At 42.7% G+C, this 25207-nt stretch overlaps 1 protein-coding gene across 6 annotated transcripts in view; it reads right to left on the reverse strand.

The window, feature by feature from the left end:
• Positions 1–25207, reverse strand: part of CUX1 (cut like homeobox 1) — a 416613-nt gene that overhangs the window by 196809 nt on the left and 194597 nt on the right. For all 6 annotated transcript variants that reach the window (XM_090026255.1, XM_090026256.1, XM_090026253.1 and 3 more), the window contains 4 exons: positions 15705–15842; positions 11669–11792; positions 9216–9292; positions 8345–8411 (listed from right to left, as the gene is read on the reverse strand). In XM_090026255.1, coding sequence (XP_089882381.1) covers positions 8345–8411; positions 9216–9292; positions 11669–11792; positions 15705–15842 — 406 coding nt within the window. The remainder of the gene's footprint in view (positions 1–8344; positions 8412–9215; positions 9293–11668; positions 11793–15704; positions 15843–25207) is intronic.

Genomic DNA, 25207 nt, shown 5'->3' on the forward strand with positions numbered 1-25207 from the left:
TACACAATGCTGGGTGCTAATAGCGGTTACAACTCGGGAAAGAAACCTTAGAGCCATTTATACAGTTCTCTAAAAACATTAGCTTAATGTGCAGGGGTAACCAAAAAAGTCAACAAAATGTTGGACACCATTAAGAAGGGAACTGAAAACAAAACAGAGGACATCACCATGCCATTACAGAAATCCATGGTGTGCCTGCATCGTAGATACTGTGAACAGTTTTGGTATGTACATCTCAAAAAGGATGTGGTAAAATTAAAGGTAAAGAGAAGCAGAGAAGAGCAATCAAAATAATCAGGGCCTGGCGCAGTTGCCATACTAAGAGAGACTAAAAAGAGTAGGAACTCTTCATTTTGGGAAGGCAAAGGCTGAGAGGAAATATGACAGAGGTCTATTAAATCATGAAAGGTGTGGACCAAAAGAACAGAGAACCATTATGCCCTGAGTCCTGGAATACTACAAATATGGGAACACTGAAACGAGTAGGAGACAAGTTTAAAACTAACAAGAGGAAATACTTTTTAATGCAGTAGTTTTAAACTTGTGGAATTCACTGCCACAGGAACTGGTAGAGGCATATATCATGGCCAGTTTCAAAAAGGGGCTAGAAAAAACCATGGATGATAAACCTATTAATATTCATTAGAGAGAACAGCTAGAGATGATTCCTCTGGAATCTCTAAACCAATAATGGTGGATGCCAGGGAGCATGATGAATGACCTTCATGGCCACCTGAAGAAGAATATCTTGCATTAGAAAGCCTGTCTAATTCTAATCCAGTTATGCAGTTAGTCCAATGAAAGATAACATCGCAAAAAATCCTTTCTTGCATAATTCCTAGACCATCAGAGTTACAACATTACTCTGGCTAAGTACAGATGGTCAACAAGCCCATGGCTGAATTGATTCAGTCTCTGCAGGTTAATCTAAACTGCACAGATTCAATCGAAGCAGAAGAGAACAGACATCTACCTTTGATACAGGAAATGCAGCCCCATGCCTGCAGTGGCTCAGGCCAGAAGCCAGGGGTGGGGGCAGTGCGCTAGAGCATGGTCTGCTGGAGCATGTGTTCACTTTGGGATCTGCAGTCCAGAATTACAGTCCAGCAGAAGTTTTCAAACTTTTTTTTAGTAAATGTACTCCCAGCAGCTAGATGCAGAGTGTGTGTGTGGGGGTGGGGTAGCAGGGGAAGATATGTGGTTTTGGAGCCTGTGCCCTGACTGCCCTGTGGCTTATCTCCGCTACTGTGACCACTGCCTCCAGGCTGCCCAGGGGGGCGGAGATGCAGGGCAGCCCAGGCGTGGGCTCCAGGCAGCTGCAGCAGGAAGGGGGTAGGGAAGGAGAAAAACACCCACCCACCCCACACAACCCTGATCTGGGGCTGCAAGCAGCCGGGCAGTGCTGGGGATTCAGGAAAAGTGGTACTGGGCCACAGCAGGGCTGCCTGGCACCTTCACGCCCCACAGCTTGGGCTTGGGGTGGGTCAGGACCACCTGGGAGCACTGATATGAGCCACTTCTGTACTCAGAGGTTGCCATGCATCCCTAGTCAGGGCCTGTGGGGAGCAGCAGTGATGGTGAGATTCCCACAGCTCCCACCCTGCACTGCCTCGCATGCCTGGCCCCAGCCCAGCGCTGATGGACCCCAAGCTACACCCAGTGTCACTGCTGCCAAGCCAGGTGGAGCCACCGCTCTCCTCCTTGTACCATCCAGGCTTCTGCTGGGACACAGTGGTCGAGCAGCTCTGTGCGAGGCCCAGTGGGAGCCCAGGTGGCACAGAGAGGACAGCGGTGGCTCTGCCCAGCTCAGTGGTGGTGGCACTGGGCACAGCTCATGTTCTGTCAGCCCTTGGCAGGGGCCAGGTGTGCAGGGCAGCATGAGATGGGGACTGTGGGAGGCTCTGTGGGAATCCTACCATTGTCGCTGCTCCCAGAGGCCCAGACCGGAGATGCGCAGGGACCTAGGACCTGGAAGCGGCTTGTTTCAGAGCTCCCAGGTGGTTCCTACCCACTCAAAGCCTGCACTGTGGGGACTGAAGGTGCCAGGCAGCCATACCACGGCCCAGCACTGTCTTCCCTGAGCCCCTAGTGCTGCCAGCCCGGCTGCTTGGGGCCCTGTCTGGGGGTTGTTTGAGGTTTCCTTTTGCAGCTTCCCAGAGCCTACGTCTCACTGGCACCTGCACAGAGCGGGTGAACAAGGAAGCGGGGATGCTTGGGCCTGGGCCAGGGCCAGAGCACCTGCCCCTAGCTTGGGTTGCCAGTGGTTGCCACTGCTGGAGTAGGAGTGGGGTGATCTCGCCACTGCTGGGGCTGTGCTTGGGTGGGATGCATGTCCTGGGCCCAGGGCAGGTCCGTGGAGACCTCACTCAAATTGGACATCCTGCCAGGGTATGTGGGGACCCCTCTCCCCGGGCTCCAGACCCCATACACACACCCACAGTCCCCACACCTTCGCAACCTCCACCCCACATTCCACACCCATCCCCCAACCATACAAAATACCTGCACAATTTTGAGTTTTTCTGTGCATAATTTTGAGTTTTCAGCTGTGTGATTAAAATCGTGATTAACTGCAACTAATATTTTTAATTGTGCAATTAATAATGACTAAGTTTTTTAATTGTTTAACAGCCCTACTATATTAAATTTCAATTTTCATTATAAACATCATTATCAATGTGTGTCAGCTGTAAAAGGATTCATTCAGTCAGGAAATAAGATACTTTCAAGCTTCATATCAGGTGTTTCAAACAAGAAGGAGAAAAAGAAAATAACCAAAGTCTACTTAAATTTTCACCTAAGGAGATAAAAGTTACTTCAACAGCAAACTCTGGACCCAATCCTTCAAGTTCTAAGCTTTGCATCTCCTACTGCTGACTCCCGCAAGCGCGGACAGAGACACCACATCCAACTAGTAACAGGCAGCAACTCCTACGATGGTCTCGACACGGAGTGCTACCAGGCCCCTTCCCGGGGGGGGGGAGGTGGCCTTCCTGGGGCTTGTCTGAGGCCTCCACCCGGACAGAGCCCACGGGGGGGCTGGCATCCCCCACCACCTGGCCTGCGGGAGCTGCCCAGCAGGGCCTGGGGGGGCAGGGACTGGGGACCCCCACACCTGTCCTGCAGGCGCCCGCCTTAGGGCCCTGGAGGCACGGGTGAGGGAGCTCCAGGAAGAGGTTAGCAGGCTGAGGGGAATCCGAGAGGCAGAGGAGGAAATTGACAGGTATTTTCTTTCCCTGCAGGGTTGTACGACCAAGGAGGATGCACTTCAAGAAGTGCCCTCCACTGTTAAATGGCAGACGGTCACCTCCCATGCCAGGGCTGCTCGTACCACGGCAGCACCAGTTCCTCCAGTCCGGCTGGAGAACAGGTACGAGGCCCTGGCAGCCCTGGAGGAGGAGGAAGGAGAGGACGAAACCGGGGCGGAGGCAACTTCATGCTCAACGTGTCCTGAGCGAGCTGAAGGAGACAAGCAGGCCAGGAGGAAGAAGCGTCGCGTGATCATCATTGGCGACTCCATCCTGAGAGGTACGGAGGGTCCCATCTGTTGCCGGGACCCCTCGGCACGTGAGGTCTACTGCCTACCCGGAGCAAGGATTCAGGACGTGAAATGGATGCTCCAGACTGTAATCCGGCCCACTGATTATTACCCCATGGTCCTAGTCCACGTGGGCACCAATGACGCGGCCAGGAGCACCCCTGATCGCCTGATGGAGGACTACCACGCTCTGGGGCATGTGCTGAGAGAGATGGGCACACAGGTGGTTTTCTCTTCTATCCTGACACTGAGTGGATGAGGCAGACGGCATGAAATGTGCATCGCGGAGACCAACTGGCGGCTACAGGAATGGTGCTTCGAGGCGGGCTTTGACTTCCTCAGCCATGACCGGCACATCACGACGAGAGACATGCTTGGATGGGATGGGCTCCACCCTTCCCCTAAAGGTAAGCGTGCGTTCTCTTCTAGGTTGGCGGACCTCCTCCGGCGGGCTTTAAACTAGGCTCGTCGGGGGAAGGGGAAGATGAGAGCGGAAGAAACATCAGAGTGCCAGACCAAACAACACCCACAACTACAGCCCAGCCCAGATGAACGAGTGAAACGAGCAAACAAGCAAGCAGTGGGGGCCAGGGTAATGCTGGGACTAGGGGGGCAGTATATACATCCACGGGAGGCCTCAAATGCCTCTACACAAACGCTCGTAGCATGGGAAACAAGCAGGAGGAACTCACCCTTCTGATGGCTGACACCAGCCAGGACATAGCACGGAAATGTGGTGGGACTCAACGCATGATTGGGCGGTGAATGTCAAGGGCTACAGGTTGTACAGGAGGGACAGGATAGGAAGGAGAGGTGGGGGCGTGGCACTTTATATCAAGGAGGAATACACATCCTCATTAATTAGCAAGGTGTCAGAGGAGGGGCACTCTGAGGTGCTTTGGGTTAGAGTACAAGGCAGTCGAAGGGTGAGAGATTTAACGGTGGGGGTCTACTACAGGCCTCCCAACCAGGGAGGAGAGCTTGACCAGGAATTCTTGGGTCAGCTCACAGAGGTAGTGAAGGCTAAGGATGTGGTAGTCAGGGGGGACCTGAACTTCCCGGACATCTGCTGGGAGGAGCAGTCAGCCAGGTCTGACCGCTCACATAGGTTCTTAGAGTGCAGGACCTCCATTTAACCCAGGAGGTGCACAGCCCCACCGGGGGGACGCCTTGTTGGACCTAGTGCTGGCCACGGGTGATGACCTCGCGAGGGGGCTGCGAGTGCTCGACCACCTGGACGACAGCGATCATTGCCTGCTGGAATTCACCATCCAGCGCAAGGTGGCAAGGGCATGCAGTAAGGCAGCAGCCCTAGACTTTAGAAGGGCAAACTTCAGTGAGCTAAGGAGGATAGTTGGGGATGCGCTGAGGTCCCAGAGGGGAGGGGAGCCAGATGTCCAAGGAGAGTGGTTGCTCCTTAAGGGGGCGATCCTCCAAGCACAAAGGAAAGTAATCCCAATGAGGATCAAAGGGAGCAGGAGAGCACACAAGCCTCCATGGGTGGTGGTGGATGGGTCCTTCTCAACCTGGAAGGACGTGGGCAGTGGGGTTCCGCAGGGCTCGGTCCTCGGGCCCGCACTGTTCAACATCTTCATCAGTGATTTGGATGAGGGGGTAAAAAGCACCCTGTTCAAATTTGCTGATGACACTAAGATGTGGGGGGATGTGGGCATACTAGAAGGTAGCATCAGGCTTCAATCAGACCTAGACAGGCTACAAGGGTGGGCGGATGTGAATAGGATGGGATTCAACACAGATAAGTGCAAGGTGATGCACCTGGGGAGGAACAACTGGCACCATACCTACAGGTTGGGGAACTCTCCTCTCGTCAGCACAGAGGCGGAAAAGGATCTTGGAGTCATCATTGACTCCAAGATGGACATGGGCCGGCAGTGTGGGGAGGCAGTTAGGAAGGCCAACCGTACATTGTCATGAATCCACAGATGCATCACGAGCAGGTCCAAAGAGGTGATCCTCCCCCTCTGTGGCACTGGTCAGGCCGCGACTGGAGTACTGCGTCCAGTTCTGAGTGCTGCACTTCAAGAGGGATGTGGACAGCATCGAGAGGGTCCAGAGGAGGGCCACTTGCATGATCAAGGGACAGCAGGGCAGGCCCTATAAGGAGAGGCTACGGGACCTGAACCTGTTCAGCCTCCAAAAGAGAAGGCTGAGAGGGGATCTAGTGGCCTGTTATAAACTAGTCAGGGGGGATCAACAGACATTGGGGGAGTCCCTGTTCCCCCGAGCACTGCCAGGAGTGACCAGGAATAACGGTCACAAGCTGGCAGAGGGCAGGTTTAGGCTAGATATCAGGAAGTGCTACTTCACCGTCAGGGCGGCTAGGATCTGGAACCAACTTCTGGCTCCTAGCCTGGGGGGGTTTTAAGAGGAGGTTGGATGAACATCTTGCTGGGGTTGTATGACCCCAGTATTGTTTCCTGCCATGGCGGGGGGTCGGACTAGATGATCTAGAAACTATGAAACTATAATGCCCTCCACGGTGATCAAGGATCTTGAGGACTTGCAGGTTTACTCACTAAAGCCGCTGATAGATGTGAAAAAAAAATTAAAACCCAAAAATGCGCTTTACCAGAAGCAGCAGCAGATTAGTTACACCTGGCTCTGCAGCATCTGTATAGCTTGTGTGTTTCAGCAGGGCCTTTTGGTGCTTTTATCTAATAGCTGACTGAATATTAGATAAAAGCACCAAACAAGCCCCACTAAAGCACCCAATCTATACAGATATTGGGCATTGGGAGAGCTGGACCCAACTAATGCGATGCCTCTTCTGGGCATGTACGGGGGCACATGGAGTTTAAAGTGCAAGGTTTTAGGGGTTGGTTTTTTTTAGTCTGTAAGCAACCTAAGTGCTAATCTATATTGCTGCTTAGCCCTGACTGTAAGACTACCCTCCAGCATAAATCTGCTAACCATCCATATTAAGATATCCCCATTGAGCAATATCTGACACTTCTCCATGAGCTTCTCCTTAATATCAAGGGCTCTCCACTACAGGAATTACCATGATGGGGAGCAAAAAACCATGGGAAATCTGCCCACACCTATTTTCCAGCTTTTTTGTACCTTACTTCCAGTTTCCAATGTCTATAATCAGAGCCAAGAAGGAGAAACAATAATACGTCGGCAGATTCCTGAAACGGATGGAACAAAACTATCTTTGGTCTCTCTTTCTATGCACAGAACTAGCACTAGTAGCTGCTAGTTCACACAGTTCAGGCCCATTAAGAAAACCCTCAGGATCAATCCTGAATAGCAAGAAAGATGCATCCCAAGAAATTAAGATCGGTGAAGATTCACATACCTTTTTAAAAAGTATGCCAGCTAAGCTTCATTAGCTATACTTAAATGCTGACAGCTACCACAATATATGGTCAACCCATTTTTCTTAAAGCTTAAACTATAACGTGGCCCAGTTTGGGGCAATGCTTTGTTGCACTGCTCCTAGGGCAGCATAAGAACAAGCCTGTGACTTGAGTCAGAATATTTCTATATTGGCTCAGTACGATGCCATCAAATATCATACTGAGGGATTCTGTGCCTCTACCATGTATGCTCCCAAAACAGAAGCAACTGTCTTAATGCAGAGTTGGGTGCTCTTCTAAGACTCAGAACCTATGGGTGTATATCCAGTACTACACTAAGGTGGCTCCATTACTTTGTTTGGGCTGGATATGGCATGTATGGTGCTACAGGAAGCCATACTACAGCAGTATAGATATAAGTTCAGTGATTCTCCTGGTGTCTGTATAGTGCTAGAGAGCAACTCAACCTAGGTCTTTCTCCAGCACAAGTTATGCTCTTCTAGCATAACAGCAAGGAAACAGCCTAGGCTTTCCCTGCTCTATAGTCTGCTATTCTCTGTCTTGCCACTGCTCACATAAAAGATGAAAGGACGGAGTGATTCTATGGAATCTGCTTCACCTTGTATGCAGTTACCTTTGATTCAGACACTTGGTGATGTAAATGGGCCTCTTTTGTCTTGTGCCCATAAAACCACTAGGCCTAATCCTAAAATATTCCTTTACTTTGACATTTCCAAAAGAGGAATCTCCTCCTTTGGACTCAATCAAGCATTAGAATTACCGTGGGTCATACAAGTTCCTTCTCAAGTCAAACCCTCCTTTTAAAATAAATATTTAAAGTGTTTTTTTAAAATAGCAAGATTCTGGCTTTTTTGTTTCCTGCACTACCTGGTCATAAAAATCAGGAGATAACTGAGCATAGCAGTTATAATGGCTGCCATTAAAAAGTCCAGTACTTATCCACTGATATCATAGCTAAGTCCTGGTCTTAATCTAGGCAACTGCTACAGACCAAACCTACCATTGTGTGTGGTATTATGGGCAAATGCTGACTTTTTATTGATTATCACTGTACTTTGATACACACCAATTAGTCACCTTACTTGGAAGGCATGTAAAACCAAGGAACTTAATTACAATAAAATCCTTAGTTAAATCATTCTTCACTGAGGTGGGAAAAATCACAACAAGCATCCTATTTCTGAGATCTTCCTGCTAGAATAAGACACAGAATAGGAGGTGCTTACATAGTAAACATAACTAAAATGCTCAGAAACAGGAAAGAATGAGTTAGGACACATGAAGAAAACTAAAATAATGTAATAACGTTTCAGAAGACTATATTCAATTATCCTTATGTTTTTGTAAAGATTTGTCCTCCTAAAAACCTTGCTGTCTGATCCGTCTCCAATGAACAGATGCAAAAAAAAGAAAAAAGAAAAAAAAGAGGAGGACATGTAAGAAGAAAATAATTAAACCTTACTTTGCAGTAGTTTCTTCATCGTATTTTGTTTTCAGGTCAAAAAGGTCTGCCTGGGATTTTTCCAAAGCTAAAAGGCATAAGAAACATTATAGGTACTGTAAAAGCTGTGCAATACAAACAGATTACTCATTTTTTTTATTAGACTGTGAATAGATTTCTGTTTAAGAATCATCTTACAACAAGATTATACTTGACCAAATAAAGGACTTAGAAAAGCAAACTTGTTTTTAACCTTCTTATTTTAAATTGTAGAGTTCCCAGTTACCATTCTGCTAATGAAGCCAGTTACTACTCATTTCAGATGGAAGCTGGTTAAATTGTTCATTCAACTAAAATATTTATTCCAGTCAATTCAGGGATTCAAATTTAAATTTTTGTTTTCTTATGGGAAAAGAAACGAAATATGCTCACACCTGGCAAATGCAGGTGTATACGGATGAATAGTAAAATAAACGGCTGATGTGAACTAGCAAGAAACATCAGCAAAAATAAGATTCCTATTGAAACCACCATATATTATAGTCCAGACCAGAAGTACGTGAAAAATCACAGTGAATACAATATGGAAGTGGTCAACAGTTTCATGGCCTGTTTCAGTTCCTGGGGCATTTTCCAATAATTTATCTACTCTGCCACAGGCCAGGCCCACTTCCTCTGCTAGGAACTGGTTGTGTCACAAGTGTGCAGTTGCAGTAGGCAGCCCAGCAGAACGTCTGATCGACAAGATACTTTCAGCACTGTTGGACCTTTCCTTCCATAGTAAAGCAGACTTGTAAGATCTGATTCACACTCATTTGTGATTCATTTAATTGTATCCTTGCCCCAACCCGCATCCTCTTCATTGGTATAGATCAGAATAGTATTGTCAAACCTGTCTGCAAAGATTGAACTTTCTGTTCAGCCTCCTCCAGCTTTGAGGCTGTCGACATCTGTGTCTCTTGCAACTTTCTAAAAACAGAAAAGGAAGAGTTGAAAATGGAGCTAGTAATTGTGTTTAACAATTTAATTGTGTTTTGCAAGTTTAGAAGATGGAGCCATTAACCGTCTCAACTGTAATCGGGCAACTGACAACACCACATGCAATACAAGGTACCTCAACAGAATCTGTAAATCATGTCACACTGGCATGCTGTACATATTTTGGAGTCCCACTTATTAAAATTTTAACACTGTAGCCAGTTCATAATGTAACATTATACAAGAGCTGACTGCTATATAAATGACAATTTTAGTGGAAGGTTTTCCTGAGCATAATTTGTTTTGGAAATGTCACACATTAAGAAAATTGTCACCATGCACCCGTTGTTTCACAAAGTTAGTACAAGAAGAATGATACATTTCTATTTTACTGTCATAATGAAGGAATTTGTTGCAATAAATGATATACTGAATAGATGTGACAGCTGTTTTATCATAGTTGTAATAGATTCCAAATGCAACCGTAGTATTAACCACCCTCTAGAAGAGCTATGCATATTTCAAAACAAGTTTAACATTGTTACTTCCTATATAACATAATCAGAATTTCCAGTACGCTCATATTTCTTACGTCTATAAGGAATACTTCCTTGGTTGTGTTAGCTATAGCACACGCTTTCATCTGGCCATACAGTCAGTCACCAGACTATTTGCTAAAGGCTAGACTTGAGGAGTTAAAGCCAATCCTAGAAATGGAGTCACTGTGACATCCCTCTGGAGACTTTCAGCCATTGTGCAGATTTTAAATAGTCATGATGGTACATAAAGCTCCCATTCTAAATGTTGCTATATGGGGCATGTTTTAAAGAAAGGTGTACAAAAAAAAGAACAAACAGCGTTTTCCAACAGTAACAATGGTAATAATGGCTTTTAGGCATTACTTTGTGCATATATAGATTCTCTGATATTGTAAAGTTTCAAACTTGCTAACAGGGATTTATGGGAAAAAGTATGAGTCAAAGCTCTCTTTTTACATCAAATTTATACAAATTTTACGGTGCATTCTGAAAACTCTTACACACACTGTTCTGTAACACACATTCCATTAAACTGTCTTTTGATTAAACATGTATCTAAACTATATTTGATAGACAAAGAATAACAGTGAAATACTGATTTTGAAAGGGATCTTCCAGTTCACCAGTCGATTCATCCTACTCAAACTTAATTCAAATAACCAACCCAGCCCACCCAAAATTATAGGCCTTGAAGTGTGAACTGGAATTAACAGATTGGGCAACACTGGATGAGAGGAGAAAACAAGTTTTTGAGTTTGGGGGAAGGGGGTGTTTGTTGTTTTTAGCATATGCAGTTTTTCGAGTTGAAGGCCACGCACTGAAAACTCCCTGTTAACAACCCCTTTCTATAACATTTAGCCAAACTTTCTTACCTACTGATCTAAATGATAGACTAGGTCTTGGAATTTTATTTTGCTAGCTTGTGAAAAATCAGGAATGCTTCCAGGGCTTCCTTAAAAATCAATTAGTAAGTGAGAAATTAAGTTACAGGGTTTTGTGACATAAGGGAACATGCAAATTATATCAGGATTAAGCTCCTGTGAGGCACAGAGCTTGCTTTCAGATACCTATTTCCATTTAAGTAGCTATCCACAACTGTAATCTATATCAGAGATTCTCAACTAGGTGCCTTCCTTGAGATCCTTTCAGGGGGCCTACTGACTGCCATGCAATGTTAGCACTGCCAGGCATGCAAATTTCACAAGTCAGAGATCTCAAAAGGAATCTATAGTGTTAAAACCATTATGACCTCTTGTGGTCTTTAAGTTCTTTACAAGAGGAAAAATTGCTCTATTATCTTTCTATAGTAAAAAATTAAGTGAAAACTAAAAGCTGACTTTTTCCAAGGGTTCTCTGAATCTCACAAGGGGTACCTTGAGTCTAAAAAGGTTGAGAACTATATCTGTGGGTACAATATTTCACTTTACATTGCCACGTTGCACTAATTTACATGTAACATGGTACTGCAACACACACAGCAGACACAAGACTAAATTCCACTGTCAGCTAATGGAGAAAGATTAGTGCCACAAAGGACAATCTAACTAATGAAGAATAAAAGCAGGTTTGCACCCTCCTGAAAACGATACCCCATGTCTACCACTGGTACAATGAAATAAGAATCTGTCCTTGTTTCACATATACATTTCACAACTGTCATTCTGTGTAAAGCTGAGTATCAAATGATTCTGCATCAAACACATAAATCACTAGAATGATTCAATATATGAGCTGTCTTACTACTGAAGAAAGGATCCTGGTTGGGAAGATTAAGCAGAACAATATGATTTCTCTCCTAACACCTACACAGACACATGCATGCACTCACCTCTCCTTCTCTGCAAAGTCATTTTGTAACTTTTGTTCTTTTTCAAGAGCGATATTCTCTGCTTGGTTCTTCAGAGTCTGTTCATATTCTCGGATTTTCTCTTTAAGTGCTTTTATTGTAACCTCTACAGAAAAAAAAATAGGGAAAGAAAGAGTTTACACAGCTTCACGTTACACAGCTACAGAATACAAGGCTTTCTTTACCCCGTAGGCTCCATGTGTTTTAAACTTTAGCTCTTCAACTATGACACAAAATCAATGGATACGAGTCCCTTTGGAGACCTTTTACTCCCTAAATGTTAAATTGAACTTTAAACGTTTAGGTTGAGAAGGATCAATGGATTTTGCTGGGAAGCAGAGCTAGGGTTTCTCTAACATGACCGAAAAAAATTGTAAAATATAATATCACATTATTGACTAGTTTCAAATTAGCTCTCTGCTGAGTGGAGATTAATAAAGTCCCAAAGTGGGCTTAAGTACACATTTACACATAACAGTTAATTCATGTAGCTGCGCTCAGGTAAAAAGAAACAATTTCACTTAAGCTCATGTACAGACACCTTCTTACACTAATTGAACACATATCTGGGATATAGCTATGTTCTCCTTCGCAACAGATGAAACACATGGGCAGACTTAACTGTTGTATTAAGGGTAGACCAGATCAACAGACAAAGTGGCACTCTTTGTATTCCAACTATAGTAACTGCTACTGTCATAGTCTGACTCCACCCAGATCTAAAGCAAGAATGCCTAATGGGCTTACAATAATAAAGCAAGAGGTGGACTAGGATTTTGTGGCTTTGCCATAAAAACAATTTCTGGAAAGGAGTCAGAATGATAGAAGATAAAGAAGACAATACAATGTTGTAGTGGAGGAGAGATGCAGCTAGTCAAGAAATAATGAAGGAGAAAAATATCACTACATCCCAAAAAAAGTCCATAAGCAAAAAAAAGACAAAATAACACGGTAAATATTCTCAACATCGGAACCCAGGCATAAATAAATCAGGCATAAAATCAGTCAATGGAACTATACTGTTATACATCCAGAGTAAGTGAGAACAGAATCACGCCTTTGGTTTAAGAAATATCGAGGTCCTCAGTAGACCTGTGCAAAGCAGCTAGTATTTGCTTTGGATTTGGATTTGGCTGATTCCAGGGACAGACAGTTTTGATTCGGTGTTTCGAATTACTGTCCCAAATTGATTCGGCCAAATCTGATTCTTCCAGTGCCTTCAATGGCTGCCCTGCCCGGCCCAGCTCCCGGCTCTTAAAAAAAGAAGCCCTGCACTCACTGGCTACTACAGCAGCCATTGGGGCCTCTGGGGGCTCATGGCAGAGCCCCCCCACCCATGCAGTGGGGATCCCTTCTTTTTTTAAGAGCTGGGGCTTGGAGAGCGGGCAGGGTTCAGGAGGCACTCAGGGGGTTGGGGGAGCAGGCAGGGGATGGGGCTTGGTGGGGGTCCCCCCATGGTCTCCTCCCCCTTCTCCAGCTCCCTCCCCAACTTACTGGCACAGAGCCCAGGTCCAGCTCCCTGTGGTGGCAAGCTGGGACTGCCCCAAATCGCCCAATCTCCAAATCTTTCTCCAAATTGATTTGGAGGCTTTGAATTGATTTGGACCTTCTTATTGGTTTCCCAATTCGATTCAGATTCAAAGATTCAGCTGCTGAATCTTCTCCGAATTGAATCGGTACCCAAAGCTTCGCACAGCCCTCGTCCTCAGTACTTGGCTTTGCCTGACTTCAAGTTAGTTACAATGGATCATTTGCTCCAAGCAAACTAGCTACTTTTGACTGACTTGTAAAGTACTTCTGAACACTTAAAAAAAAAAAAATTAAATGAGGCTCATTAAGTCATATTCCCATAGTCTGGCCATTTTTACAATATCTATCAAAAATGTTCTTTAGAGTTCAACAGGAAATTCTCCCCTCAGATCTCTAATGGTGTGAATGATGACATTTTCCTGAACCTATGGAATATAAATGGTTTGCAACTGAAATATCTGGCCTTGCATATCTTCATCATTAAAATGTAAGAAAATACCTCCATCTGAGTTAAGTAATATAGAGAGTAAAATTTACCAGTGGAATGAGTAGATGCAATTCCACTGAGGTCTCTGGAATTTTACCTTCTTGCCCAAATACTATATCTGGCCCTGACACTATAAATAGAGAAAACGAAGCATTAAAATGCTTTACATGTTCAAAAGCATATGCATATGAGCAAATACTAGTTATGAGTCATGATTTTTGCATAAAACCTGTTTACAGCCTTCCTAAATTGAACAGTCGCAGTAATTCAATGGAATAATTTGAGTGGGTTGGGAAAACAGAGTCCGATCCTTTATCCCACTCCAGGAAGTAAGCACTCTCCATACTAGCTGAAGCTGAATAGGCAATTCCATAAGTGCCAGTTCTGAGAGAAGGTAATTAAAGGAACATTATTTTAAGACTACACAGACCCCACCTATGAAAAGATTAACTGACTGACATTACCAGTAGGCCTCTGAAAACTCCAAGTTAATCTCCATATGAAAAACAGTGCAGAATAGTTCCAAAATAAAAGCCAAAGAACAAAATTATTACATGACTGGCATAAACTCACGTGTTATACATTAAAAATGCAAATTTGTGAACTGATGCACAGCTGAAATAAGGGCCTGATCCCAGAGGCATGGCAAGGCAGTTCCACTTCAGACAGCTGTGCAACGCCTGGGGCAGTGCTGGTTGCTGTAGTGCCAACTGCAGTGGTTTAGGTATTTGGGCATTTTGGCATTTCTCCCTCCACAAAGGTGGCACTCAGTTACACCCTCTGAGTTACACTACTGCCGAATCCTACGAAGTATTGATCTCATATACTTTTCTACTTGAAGATGATAAACTTCGCAGGACAAGAACCATGTTTTTTATGTCTGCATGATCTCTAGCATAATGGCCCGTGATCCTGACTGAGATCTTTAAAGACTGCTGCATTACTAGTAACCACCCCAGTACCCACAACGAGAATTAACAATCCTCAGCACCTTCAAGGATCACGCCCCAAATTCCTCTGTTAAGGTGGTCAAAGTGCATCTCTTATAGAGGAGTGACCTGTGGTTACTGTACTTTTCTCAGAATAGTACAAGTCACAGAAACTGCAGCTCCTAGCATGCTCTTTCAATCCAGCTGTATGTCTTTACATGCTGGCACTTGCCATCCCTCACCTTTCATTTTACAGGTGGCTATAATCTGCTCCTTTTGCTGAAGTTTAGACTCAACACACAAAGGTCATGCTAAATCACCAATGCAGTCTTTAGTTAGGCAATCCTTGGATGCCACAATCCTACATGATAAATGTCCATTCTTCCAGTTGTAAGAACCATCTGCTGCTACCCTAACTCAGAATTGGATATTTACAGGGAAACCACAAGTCTTATGTAAAGGGAAATAGGTTTTAGAGAGCGCATATTTTATTTCCTGATGCAGGAAATATGTTCTTCTGAAGTGCAAGAAAGCTTGAATATGTTCAAAGGTAGTAGGACTTTTTAGTTTTTGAGATAATGGTGTTTTCACATACAGTGGTCACTTCTAAAATTTTACCAATTACCTTAAATAAGTAAAAAGCATTACCCTCAGTAGTTGTGATACTCTCTCACTATCTCATGTATAAGAAAGTTGCAGTTACTAAGGAAGTGCTACGATTTTACATGAAATAAGCAAAGGAGATATCCAGTTTTACAAAATAACAGTATTTACAAACAATGATTACGAAAAATACTTGCTTGGTCTAAGGCCAGTCTCCAAAAATCTTATTATTAAATGATCACTTTGAAATTTCAATATATTTTTTGAATCACTAACAGGTACTCAAAGTTATATGTATGCATGCAAATATAAAAGCATACATAATATGGTATATCTTCCTTTAACAAATGTCAATACTTCTGCCCATCATGACATTATAAGATAAAAATAAGGGCAAATCCCAACAGTGTTCAAATTATGGAGCAATTTATAAGATAACAGAAAAAAGAATACAATTTTTTCAACCTACCTTGATTTTTCACTTCAGCAAATTCCTTGTTGTATTCTTCTAGCGTTTCCCTAAGTTTCTGGTTTTCTGTTTCAATATCATGCATGCGCTGGACTTTCAGCTGAAGCTGCTGTCCTAAATCCAGAGCTGGAACTGGATCTGAACAATAAAAGGATAAAAATACTGATATACCTTCAGTAGCTCAGAATCTTGAAATCATTTTGTGACAATACAGAAATTCTATTCTTCCTTCCTTGTAATAATGTAAAAAAAGGTCTGTATGTGTTGTACTTTTCTTACATTCCCCCTCCACCACATGAGTTTTAAAAAACACTTATTTTTTATGTTTAAGCCTTTCAGTTATTTTCAGACTGATGGAATGCACCTTTAATATGCTGGTAACAATTTGGCAACATCTTTAAATGAGTCGGGGTATGGTCAGATGTTCACCATATCTGATCCAGGGTCAAGCAGCCTCCTTTCAGCCACATGATCTTAGACTGGGAACGGCCTGTATTCACGCTCACCAGTGCCAGGAGCCATGCTGGGATCCTGACCTAAGTGACTAGAGGGAGGGCTGGGGGGGCTAGTGGGTTGGGGAGGGGGTTGACAGTTCTTTGTGGGGGAGAAGCAGGCTAAAAACAGCCCAGTCTGGGTTAGGGGGTAGGAAGAATGTAGTCCTGGGGCTGGGGAGGGTAGCTGGGCTTTCCCAGTCCCCGGGCTGCACACAAAACATGCGCAGACATGGGGTGGGGTAAGCTGTTCCTAACCTAACTAAGTTCACCTCCTCAGGTGTACTAATTTAGATCAGGCCAGTCTTTTTTAACCCAATTTAACCTCCTTGAATGCCTGCACAGATTGGCATTCTAAGTAACATCTGCATGTATCCACTGACTAATGCAGCACAAATCAGTTTCAAGTTTCAATCTATTGCATAAAGAAGAAATTAATATACAAGAAGATTTCTTGGTGTTTTGTTGAGCAAGGCAACCACAGACTATATCACTACTTGATAAGTATTTTAACATGCCTTCCTATTCACAGAAAAATATTTTTGAATAATCTTGTTCATTATCACACAGACTGCAGTAAAATGCAAAGAAATTTAGCTGTACGGATCTGTGAAAGATTTGTTTCTTGATAGATCAGTGTGACTCAAACACTCTTGTGTGAGTCTGATTACAAACCTCTGGTTCTCCATCACAGGGCTTTTTATCAGCTATGTTAACATAACTGACATAAACACTAATCAAAATCAATTCCATAAACTAAACCACAGATTGTATTATACTTATCAATTTTTCTGACACTATTATTCAAAACAAACATTAAAAATATTATATTTTCTAAGTTTTAGTTCTATCATGTTCCCTTCAACTATAAAGTTCCTTACAAGACACCTGCTGTGTATAAGTGGTGAGTTTATTCAAGGATGTCAGCTTCTCAGTCAAAGTAGGAAAATGCTGGAGTCCAATGGACTTATAAAAGATTATTGAATACTTTCTATTATGGGCGCCAGCATCACTTGTGAAATGGCTGCAAAGATTTAGTCTCCTGTTGAGGAATGCTAAACACCAAACTCAGTGGATCAACAGCAGTATATATTAGGGAGTTCACTTAATTTTCAACTACCACAGCCATTAATTTTTCAGACCACCCTCAGTCTCTGGAAACACATAATAAGTCTATTGTACCTCTGTTAACACATTAAGTATGAGTCTGTGAGCTTTTTTCAATATGCCAGTGTTGTTTCATAGTTTATAAAAGAATAGTACTGGGTTATGTTGAACTCAAAGACATCATAAGTAGCAGTGTGCTGCATTTTGTTATTTCAGTTCTTCAACAGCTTACGGCATTACCCTATTCATAATACAAAACCTAGGCTGCTTGTCATCTGTTCTCTGTACATGCATAGTTTATAACTACATAACTTTTTCATTTATGTTTTTAGGCCAAATACTTTTCATTATTATTATCTCTATTAAAATATTTATAATAAATCAAAATGTAAATGTTATTGTGGGGGAGGGGGGCACAGGTAAGGAATTATACATAAAGTTAAGTCATGGGAGCACCAGGAATTAAAGTCCATGCAATATTTATGTACAGTCCAATTAAGGTGCAGGCTGTCGCAACATGAGCCTTCTCCCATGCAGCCCTGCCAACCTTTGCCTAAAATGACCATTCACACTTCTTCAATCTAGTGCTTCTTCAAAACACCCTCCACAGCGTGCTGGAATACTGATCAGAAAAAAAAGAGATTGGATGGTTTCAGCCTATTCATTTTAGTACTGTAATACAAACTTAAGTGTTTATCAAATAAATTAAGATCTAAAACTTCAGCCATGATATTTCTGCAAAATACTACAAAGGTTTGTTCTATCAGGCTTAAAGTACCATGGTCAGTACAAACTGTACTTGTATATAAAAAAAACCAAAATGCCAGTGTTTGTATATTACCTTCTGGCCTCAATTTTTTTTAAATCAAATATGTTAGGACATTCATTTTAAGAAGCCAGGTTACCCACAAGACACACTGTCTGCTCCAAATAAACACGACTCTTCTAGACTCAAATTCAGAAGGAATGCAAAGACATATAAAAATAACATGTGCATTATAAAGTGAATAATGACTAAACCCTTAGTCAACATTTTAATCCTACTAAAGCATAATTTTGTAAATAAAAATGCCTAAAATCTGACAACTATTCATCAGGACATGTATATTTAACTTAGCTATCCTAAAGGTTAATGTTCATGTAGCAAAACAGTCAAAGAATGAAAAAAAATGTACAAACAGCCTCTATGAATTAAAGTCCAAACTTTACTACAGCTTCATTGAATGATTAAAGGCCTTTAGCTTTTGAATATTGTTTTGGAATATGTAAAGAGGTATTGGTGAAGTGCCTCTTAGGCTTAATTTTTATTACTTGTATTAAAGAAAACTAATTACTGTGTGACAATATAATGATCATGACATATTTCAGAGGAAAGTCACACAATTAAATTTCTGCACAAACCTCCATGTGCATTTTAAACTTTGGAAATCACTATTTTTTGGTCTTTTAATTATTTCCAATGTCATTTAAACTTTACAAATGTATGACTGTGTCCAGTGTAAGCACTGATCTGCTACACAGTTTTCTTACTTGAATGCTGTAGGGTTTCTTTTTAAAACACTCCAAACCCAAACTGTACATACCAAAGGCTACCTTTTCACATTATACAGATGAAGTGTATTTATTGGGAGACCATTGAAATTTTAAGCAAATGATCAACCAAAATTTTGAATTCATTACACACAGTGTCGTAGCAAGGAAGTTTGGCGCCCTTGCCCTGTACACACTTCCAGGGGGCACCCCCCCCCCCAAGCTTACCTATGAGTGCATGTAGTGGCAGAAGCCACCCTCCCCCCCCACCCCACCCCAGCGCCCCAAAAAGCAGCTTGTGGCTGTTCCATGCCCTGCCCCTGCTGGGCAGAGCCTATTGGCACCCCTTCACTTCTGCGCCCAGGGCGGTCGCCCCGCTTGCTTCTCCCCATGCCTCCCCTTGCTATGGCATTGATTGTATGTGGATTAGGCAATGAAATGATCATGGCAACAAAGCAGCAAAATGCACTTCCAAAGGAATAGCTTTTCTCTAAAATGAATAAGGCAAAAACTTGCTTACATGTATTAACAACTGGAAAATGTATTGCAAATTACTGTTTTGCAAGCTCGAGTATACCATTCAAGTCAAGAATCCAATGCCAAGCCTGTGCAGAGAGCACATAGGATAAGTAGGGGTTGCTGCTTCATCCCCAGTTTACAAAAGTACCTAAAAAATCATTATTGCCTGGCACTGACTTCGGTAAGAGTTAAGTCAAGATGTCTTTTTATGATAAACCTGTTAACTATATTGTTACCTCATCTAGCTCCTCGTATCCCAGTTTATCTAACCCACCTGTTGGATTCTAATGCCAAGATGGACACGTTATTACTCATTTGTATGCTGCCTAGGACACTAGGGCCCTGGATCTTTAATTGGGTTTCCTATGTGCTACAATAACAGAAATAACAGTTAGTCAAAATTGTTCCACAGAGGCCACTCAACACCTTCGGATGGACTGACATCTGCCTGGTTTCTCCCTCAATCTTCCCATCTTCCATCCACTCAGGGCTGCTTCGCAAGCAGTTTAGTCTAAATACATCTTGATAACCAAGTAATGTATTCTCTGCGTTTGTCCATTTGTGCATCACAGCTACATCAGGTCTGATGTGCCAGAATCAGCTCCTGAAGGCGGGAGCTGAATGTGTCTCTGAATGAACAGAAACATGGGTAAAAGAAAACAAAGGCAAAGTAATTTTCCTTGTGGATATTTCATTATGTCCTAGTCAACCCACAATAATATATATTTTGTTAAAACTAATAAGCCATGCTAACCTGAGCCCCACAGCACAGTTTGTTGCTAAATCATTGCTAAGGGGTAACGGAAGGAAATCACTTTTTTGTGAAGTTTGTAACTGTGTGAAGGTAAAAGATTCTACTGTACCTGTTTTAACAAATGCAAACACTGATCTCAGCAAAACTGCATTGTATTACAAGCTTAAGGTAACGTCTCAGCTGCTACTATAACCCTTTAACGTTTAGACCAAAAAGTAACCATATAACTAGGAGATAAAAGTGGACTCTTGATACCCAGATTCATTTCCAAACTGAATTTTATTAAAAACAATTCTTCATGCACTCTACAAGCTGGAAAAAGACAGAGATCTTAATAATTCAATATAACTGTTTACACAAAGAGCACTGTGGGTAATGTTGCCCTCCCCTGTCATTAGGCAGAAGATGAATGCACCCCCTTGTGAGTGCTGTTCATGCAATGACATCACGCTCCTGCATGAGTTACTTTTCGCCAGGGCACTCTAGGCTAATGTAATCATACGATTACATAATTAACCCAGCTGTCTCATTAAGAAAATCAACTGGAATTCAGGGCATAATTAGTCATACAGCAATTAGCATGCTGATGAGCAACTGATGAAAAGCTGTCTAGATATAGAGTATTCTGGGACCACCCTAGTTATTTAAAAGGAGGAAAAACCCACCTCCTCTAAAGAAAAATAAAACCTGTTCTGAAAAGTTATTTAATTTTTTTTTTTTAAACATTGTTATTTCTATTTCTAAGCCAGGCAGATGGACTTGTAAGTAAAGGCTGCTTCTACCCTCCATACTGTAGATCTTGCCTATTTAAAAGTAAATTCTTCAATCTGTACATCAATACAAAACCCAGACACTGACAGAAGGCCTGACTGGTAAAGTGGAAAAACTGCATCATTGTTTAAAAGTACACTTCACAATGTATTGCCTAACCCTGAATTATCTCCAATATTTTTTTAAACCCTCAAGAGATCCATTCAATTTGAGGTTTCTTTAAGGAAACTGTTTTACTAAGCTTTGAGACCATACCTGAAATGTGATAAGTGATACTTACTTGGTTGCTCAGCAAACATAACAGCACACTAGGCATTTCTGGTATACAGCCCCACTGTATATTTTTTGGCAAGACCATTGTTTCCTATGTTTAAAATGTTATGTAGGTGGCTAATTGGAATTATGGAAAATGGGAACTCCTAACCACAGAAAGCATGAGTTACAAAGTGCTCCCTACACTTAACCATAGGGACTGACTCTCTTTTGGCAGCAAGAGAGAACTGGAATGTATGGACTGGAATCCATTCAACAGGATCAGGACAACGCTCTCTATATTTACAGTCTCCACACAAAGCTTTAACATCGATACCAATGTGGAGTTAAAAACACTACAGGATTAAAAGGGCTGAAATGCAGGCCAGTGTGAATTTCAGATGTGCCTACATCAATTATAGGACTGAACTAGATGGCACAGTGGCAGCCTTAAAAATAAGTCTTCATGCTAGCAACATTTCTAACAGCAACTAATAGTATACTATCTGTGTTGAATTTTAACTGGACAAATGAATGAATTATCTACATTATCTATACTCTGCCAGGGCAGGAAAGACGCAAACCACAAGGCTTTCAAAAGAATCATGAGGACCTGATTTTCAGAGTATACTGATACACTTACACAGTTGTAGATGGCAGAAAAGTGTACACAGCGCTATACATAAACAGCAGAAGATGAGGTTTGTTATACCGCTTGATTTATTAATGGAAATGGGAACAACCATACAGTAACTCATTCAGCTAATCTCTTAGACGTGGAGCTTCTGAGGGGAGCTTTCTAAAACAAAGGGCTTTTTCATTTACTCCCCACCTCTGTCTTTATTCCAGGCCTTTAACACTGACAACAGTAAGAGAGCAAGTTATGAAACACTGCCAGAACTACAGGGGCAATTAATATTTTATATCTCTGGTAATGTGCTTCCCAAGGTTCAGATCTAAAAATAATTCATCCAAGGCACTGCTCTTCTTTCAAAAGAGACTGTATTTGTGTTGCCTAACCAGGTCTTAAGCGAAGCTTTTTTGCGATTGTTCTCAAGAAACTCCCACACAAAATGACAAGGAAGGAAAAAAAACCTCCTTAATGCAAGCTCTTTATATGTAGTTACATTTAAAAAAAGGGGAGGAGGAAGAGAGGGAACCAACAACAGAGGCCAGTGTGCAAGTTCTGCTGTGTCACGCTATCATCATCCCAAAAGCAAAAGGAGTTTTTAAATGAATCTTTACTCTGCCCTACAGCCTTCACTTTGCAATAAACATTTGTGGTGGAAGAAGTCCTTAGGAATATTCTTTTTGAGTCTGCAAACTAGAATGGAAATGAGCTGCGTTAGCTCTTGATGGAATAAGTGCAAATGCTTTCTTGGGAGATTGCACATCTGAAAATAATTTGAAAATGTGTTTTAGAAAAAAAATAATAATTACATTGTGACTTCTGAATATTCAAACACCTCAAAGCATACTTAATTAATTCATTAATTATTCCCCAGAAAATTCAGGGGCAAATTGAAATAGCCTAGGGAGATTGAAACAAAGATTTAATGCAATAAACTACAGCTTTACTCCTCTTCCCCTATGACTCTTTTAGCCTAGGGACAGATGAGTTATGGCCATAACTCCATTTTGAAACAAAGCCCATCATCTCCCCCATCCTCTTGTTTTATCAAAAGCATGAAAAGGTTGTTCTTTAAAACCAAGGATTACACATAGAGTCCCCGTTTCTTCACTGAGCTGGGCTATCCCTTTCTTCATGTTATTTTTCCAGTATTAAAATACATATTGTTCTCCTGCTTCCTCCCCTCGACACTAGCAATTCCAAATTGCATTAAAATTGCAGCAGCGAAGATAGTACAAGCCCAAATTCTGCAGGGCTGATTCTACTGCATAAGGATCAAGTGGGGAACACAGAAGAAACTCATTTCAGGCGTTGCTTTCTACTAAGCACCATAGAAAATTCCTTTGTAATAGCGCTCTCCAAGGATTTTAGGCCAGAAAAAATGGTGAGGGATATGATGTGACCAGCTGTACAATAATCTGCTGTCTTTTTTCCCAAATCTTTTTTATTATCTACCAAATCTGATATCGTGGACTTGATGTTGTAGCACTGGCTATAAAGCCTGCTCCAGGGTTTGCCTTTCAGTTGAAAGAAAATTTATTTGCCTTATTTGTTAAACAGATCAAATGCAGAGGTACAGCGAGGTTCATACAGGACTTGCCCTTTCAAAGCTTACCTTAGTACCATTTGCTTTCAATGAAACCATCAAAATAAATCTTCATAAAAACTTTTAATAAAGTCATATTTGCATAGCTATAAACACCATTTTACTAATTGTATGACACTACAACAGGCCAATCAAAATTACCTCAATAATCCACATAAGGAGCAGCTATAGTTAAGACTGCTCCAGTTCAATTTCTACTCTTCTGAAGAAATTTGAATTTACTGCTTGCAGGATAAAATTAATGCAAAGTAACTGACAGTTAAAGAAATGCTTAAAACGCTAAACTTTCATTTCTCCTATTTCTAGCTCTGAGTCAAAATTGTATAATTGGGGCGAGGTGGGGAGGGGAGATGGTGCACTATCCTACTCTATCCTTTCACATGGGGCATCCACGCCCTTCCATCTTGCACTCTGACCACAAAGGCTAGGGACAGACATTCAAAAAGCCGAAGCCTAAACCAACAGATGTGGTCTGGCTGGAAGGAAGAGGGGAAGCTGGGGCTAGTTATGGAGCCTGACTCACGGCTGCCTCCCACTGTGGCAGTGTGGCCTGGTCTGGGGCAGCACCAGGGTCTGGAACCAATTTCCAAGAGAAGCGGTGCAGGCTCCTACCCTGGGGGTTTTTAAGAGGAGGTTGGATGAACACCTTGCTGGGGTCATCTGACCCCAGTACTCTTTCCTGCCATGGCGGGGGGTCAGACTAGATGATCTGCTCAGGTCCCTTCCGACCCTAGAAACTAAGAAACCAGGGGGCAGGGTTCAGCATCCGCTGCCTTCCATCTCCAGCCCGGGGTGGGGGCCACAGTGGGGGAGGCAGGACTGCCACAGCCTGGTCTGGTGCGGTCCGGCCCTGCGGCCCAAGAACGTAGCCCATTCCGGCCCAGGCCTGTGGCCCAGGGGTGTAGGCAGTGATTGGCCCACAGCCCTGCCTGGTGGCAGGAATTAAAGCCTCCCCTTAGGCTACTGGAGTCTGGCCCCAACCCCGCTCCTGCCGCTGGAGCAGCAAAGAGGGGCAGGGGACTGGGGATGTCTGGCAGGGGCTACTGCGCCCTTGGCCAGGCAGACCCAGCAGCACTCCAGAGCAGGGTCCACCCCGACCCCCTTTCTCAGCCACCCGGAGCAGTGATAATGCTCTGGCTAGGGAGGAGAGGGGCGAAGCCAACCCTGCTTGGCTGAAACTGATAGCTAAGCCCAGGGCTGCAGAGCATGTTGGGATGCTGGAGGACTCTTATTTAACTTGAAATCAGGAAGAAGTCTGGGGCAGAAGTTCCATAAACCAGTTTGACCTCAGTCATTTAAGTGTGATACTGCATTCAAACAAGCTTATCCCAAACTGGTTTTGGACATTTTGAAAGTGGTTTATGTGTACTGAACTTCTGTTCTGTTACAGGTTTAACACCATCCTCCACTTAATCCACCAAACTTTCAGCATATCTCCTGTAACAACGCTTGCTCAGTATACAATAACATTATCTCAAAGTGCTGCTGTAGGTTTATTGTCCCTACATTATTTATTTCAGGTTTTAGGAAGCTACCTACCTAGTTATTAAATCAGCAGGAAAATAAATAGAAAATATGTGAAATGGTGTTCAAGTCAGCAAAAAAGACCACTGAAGCTCAAACCATATGTTCGGGTAACAAAGAAAGATAGCTATTGTAACATCAGCTTCCAGACACTGGGACAATTCAATGGGTATTAATGACCATGACTGGTCAGGACTTTGTTTCTCATTAGAAAGAAAAGTACATCCTTTAACATTAAATAATATAGATAGTGAGGCAAGCAGCCTCAGTGCTGCTCAGAATCTCAGTAGTGCAGCTCAGATCCCAAATAACAGTCCC

Source organism: Crocodylus siamensis, chromosome 13 (assembly GCF_052110815.1).
Source record: "Crocodylus siamensis isolate JL-2025a chromosome 13, ASM5211081v1, whole genome shotgun sequence".
Classification (NCBI taxonomy): domain Eukaryota; kingdom Metazoa; phylum Chordata; order Crocodylia; family Crocodylidae; genus Crocodylus; species Crocodylus siamensis.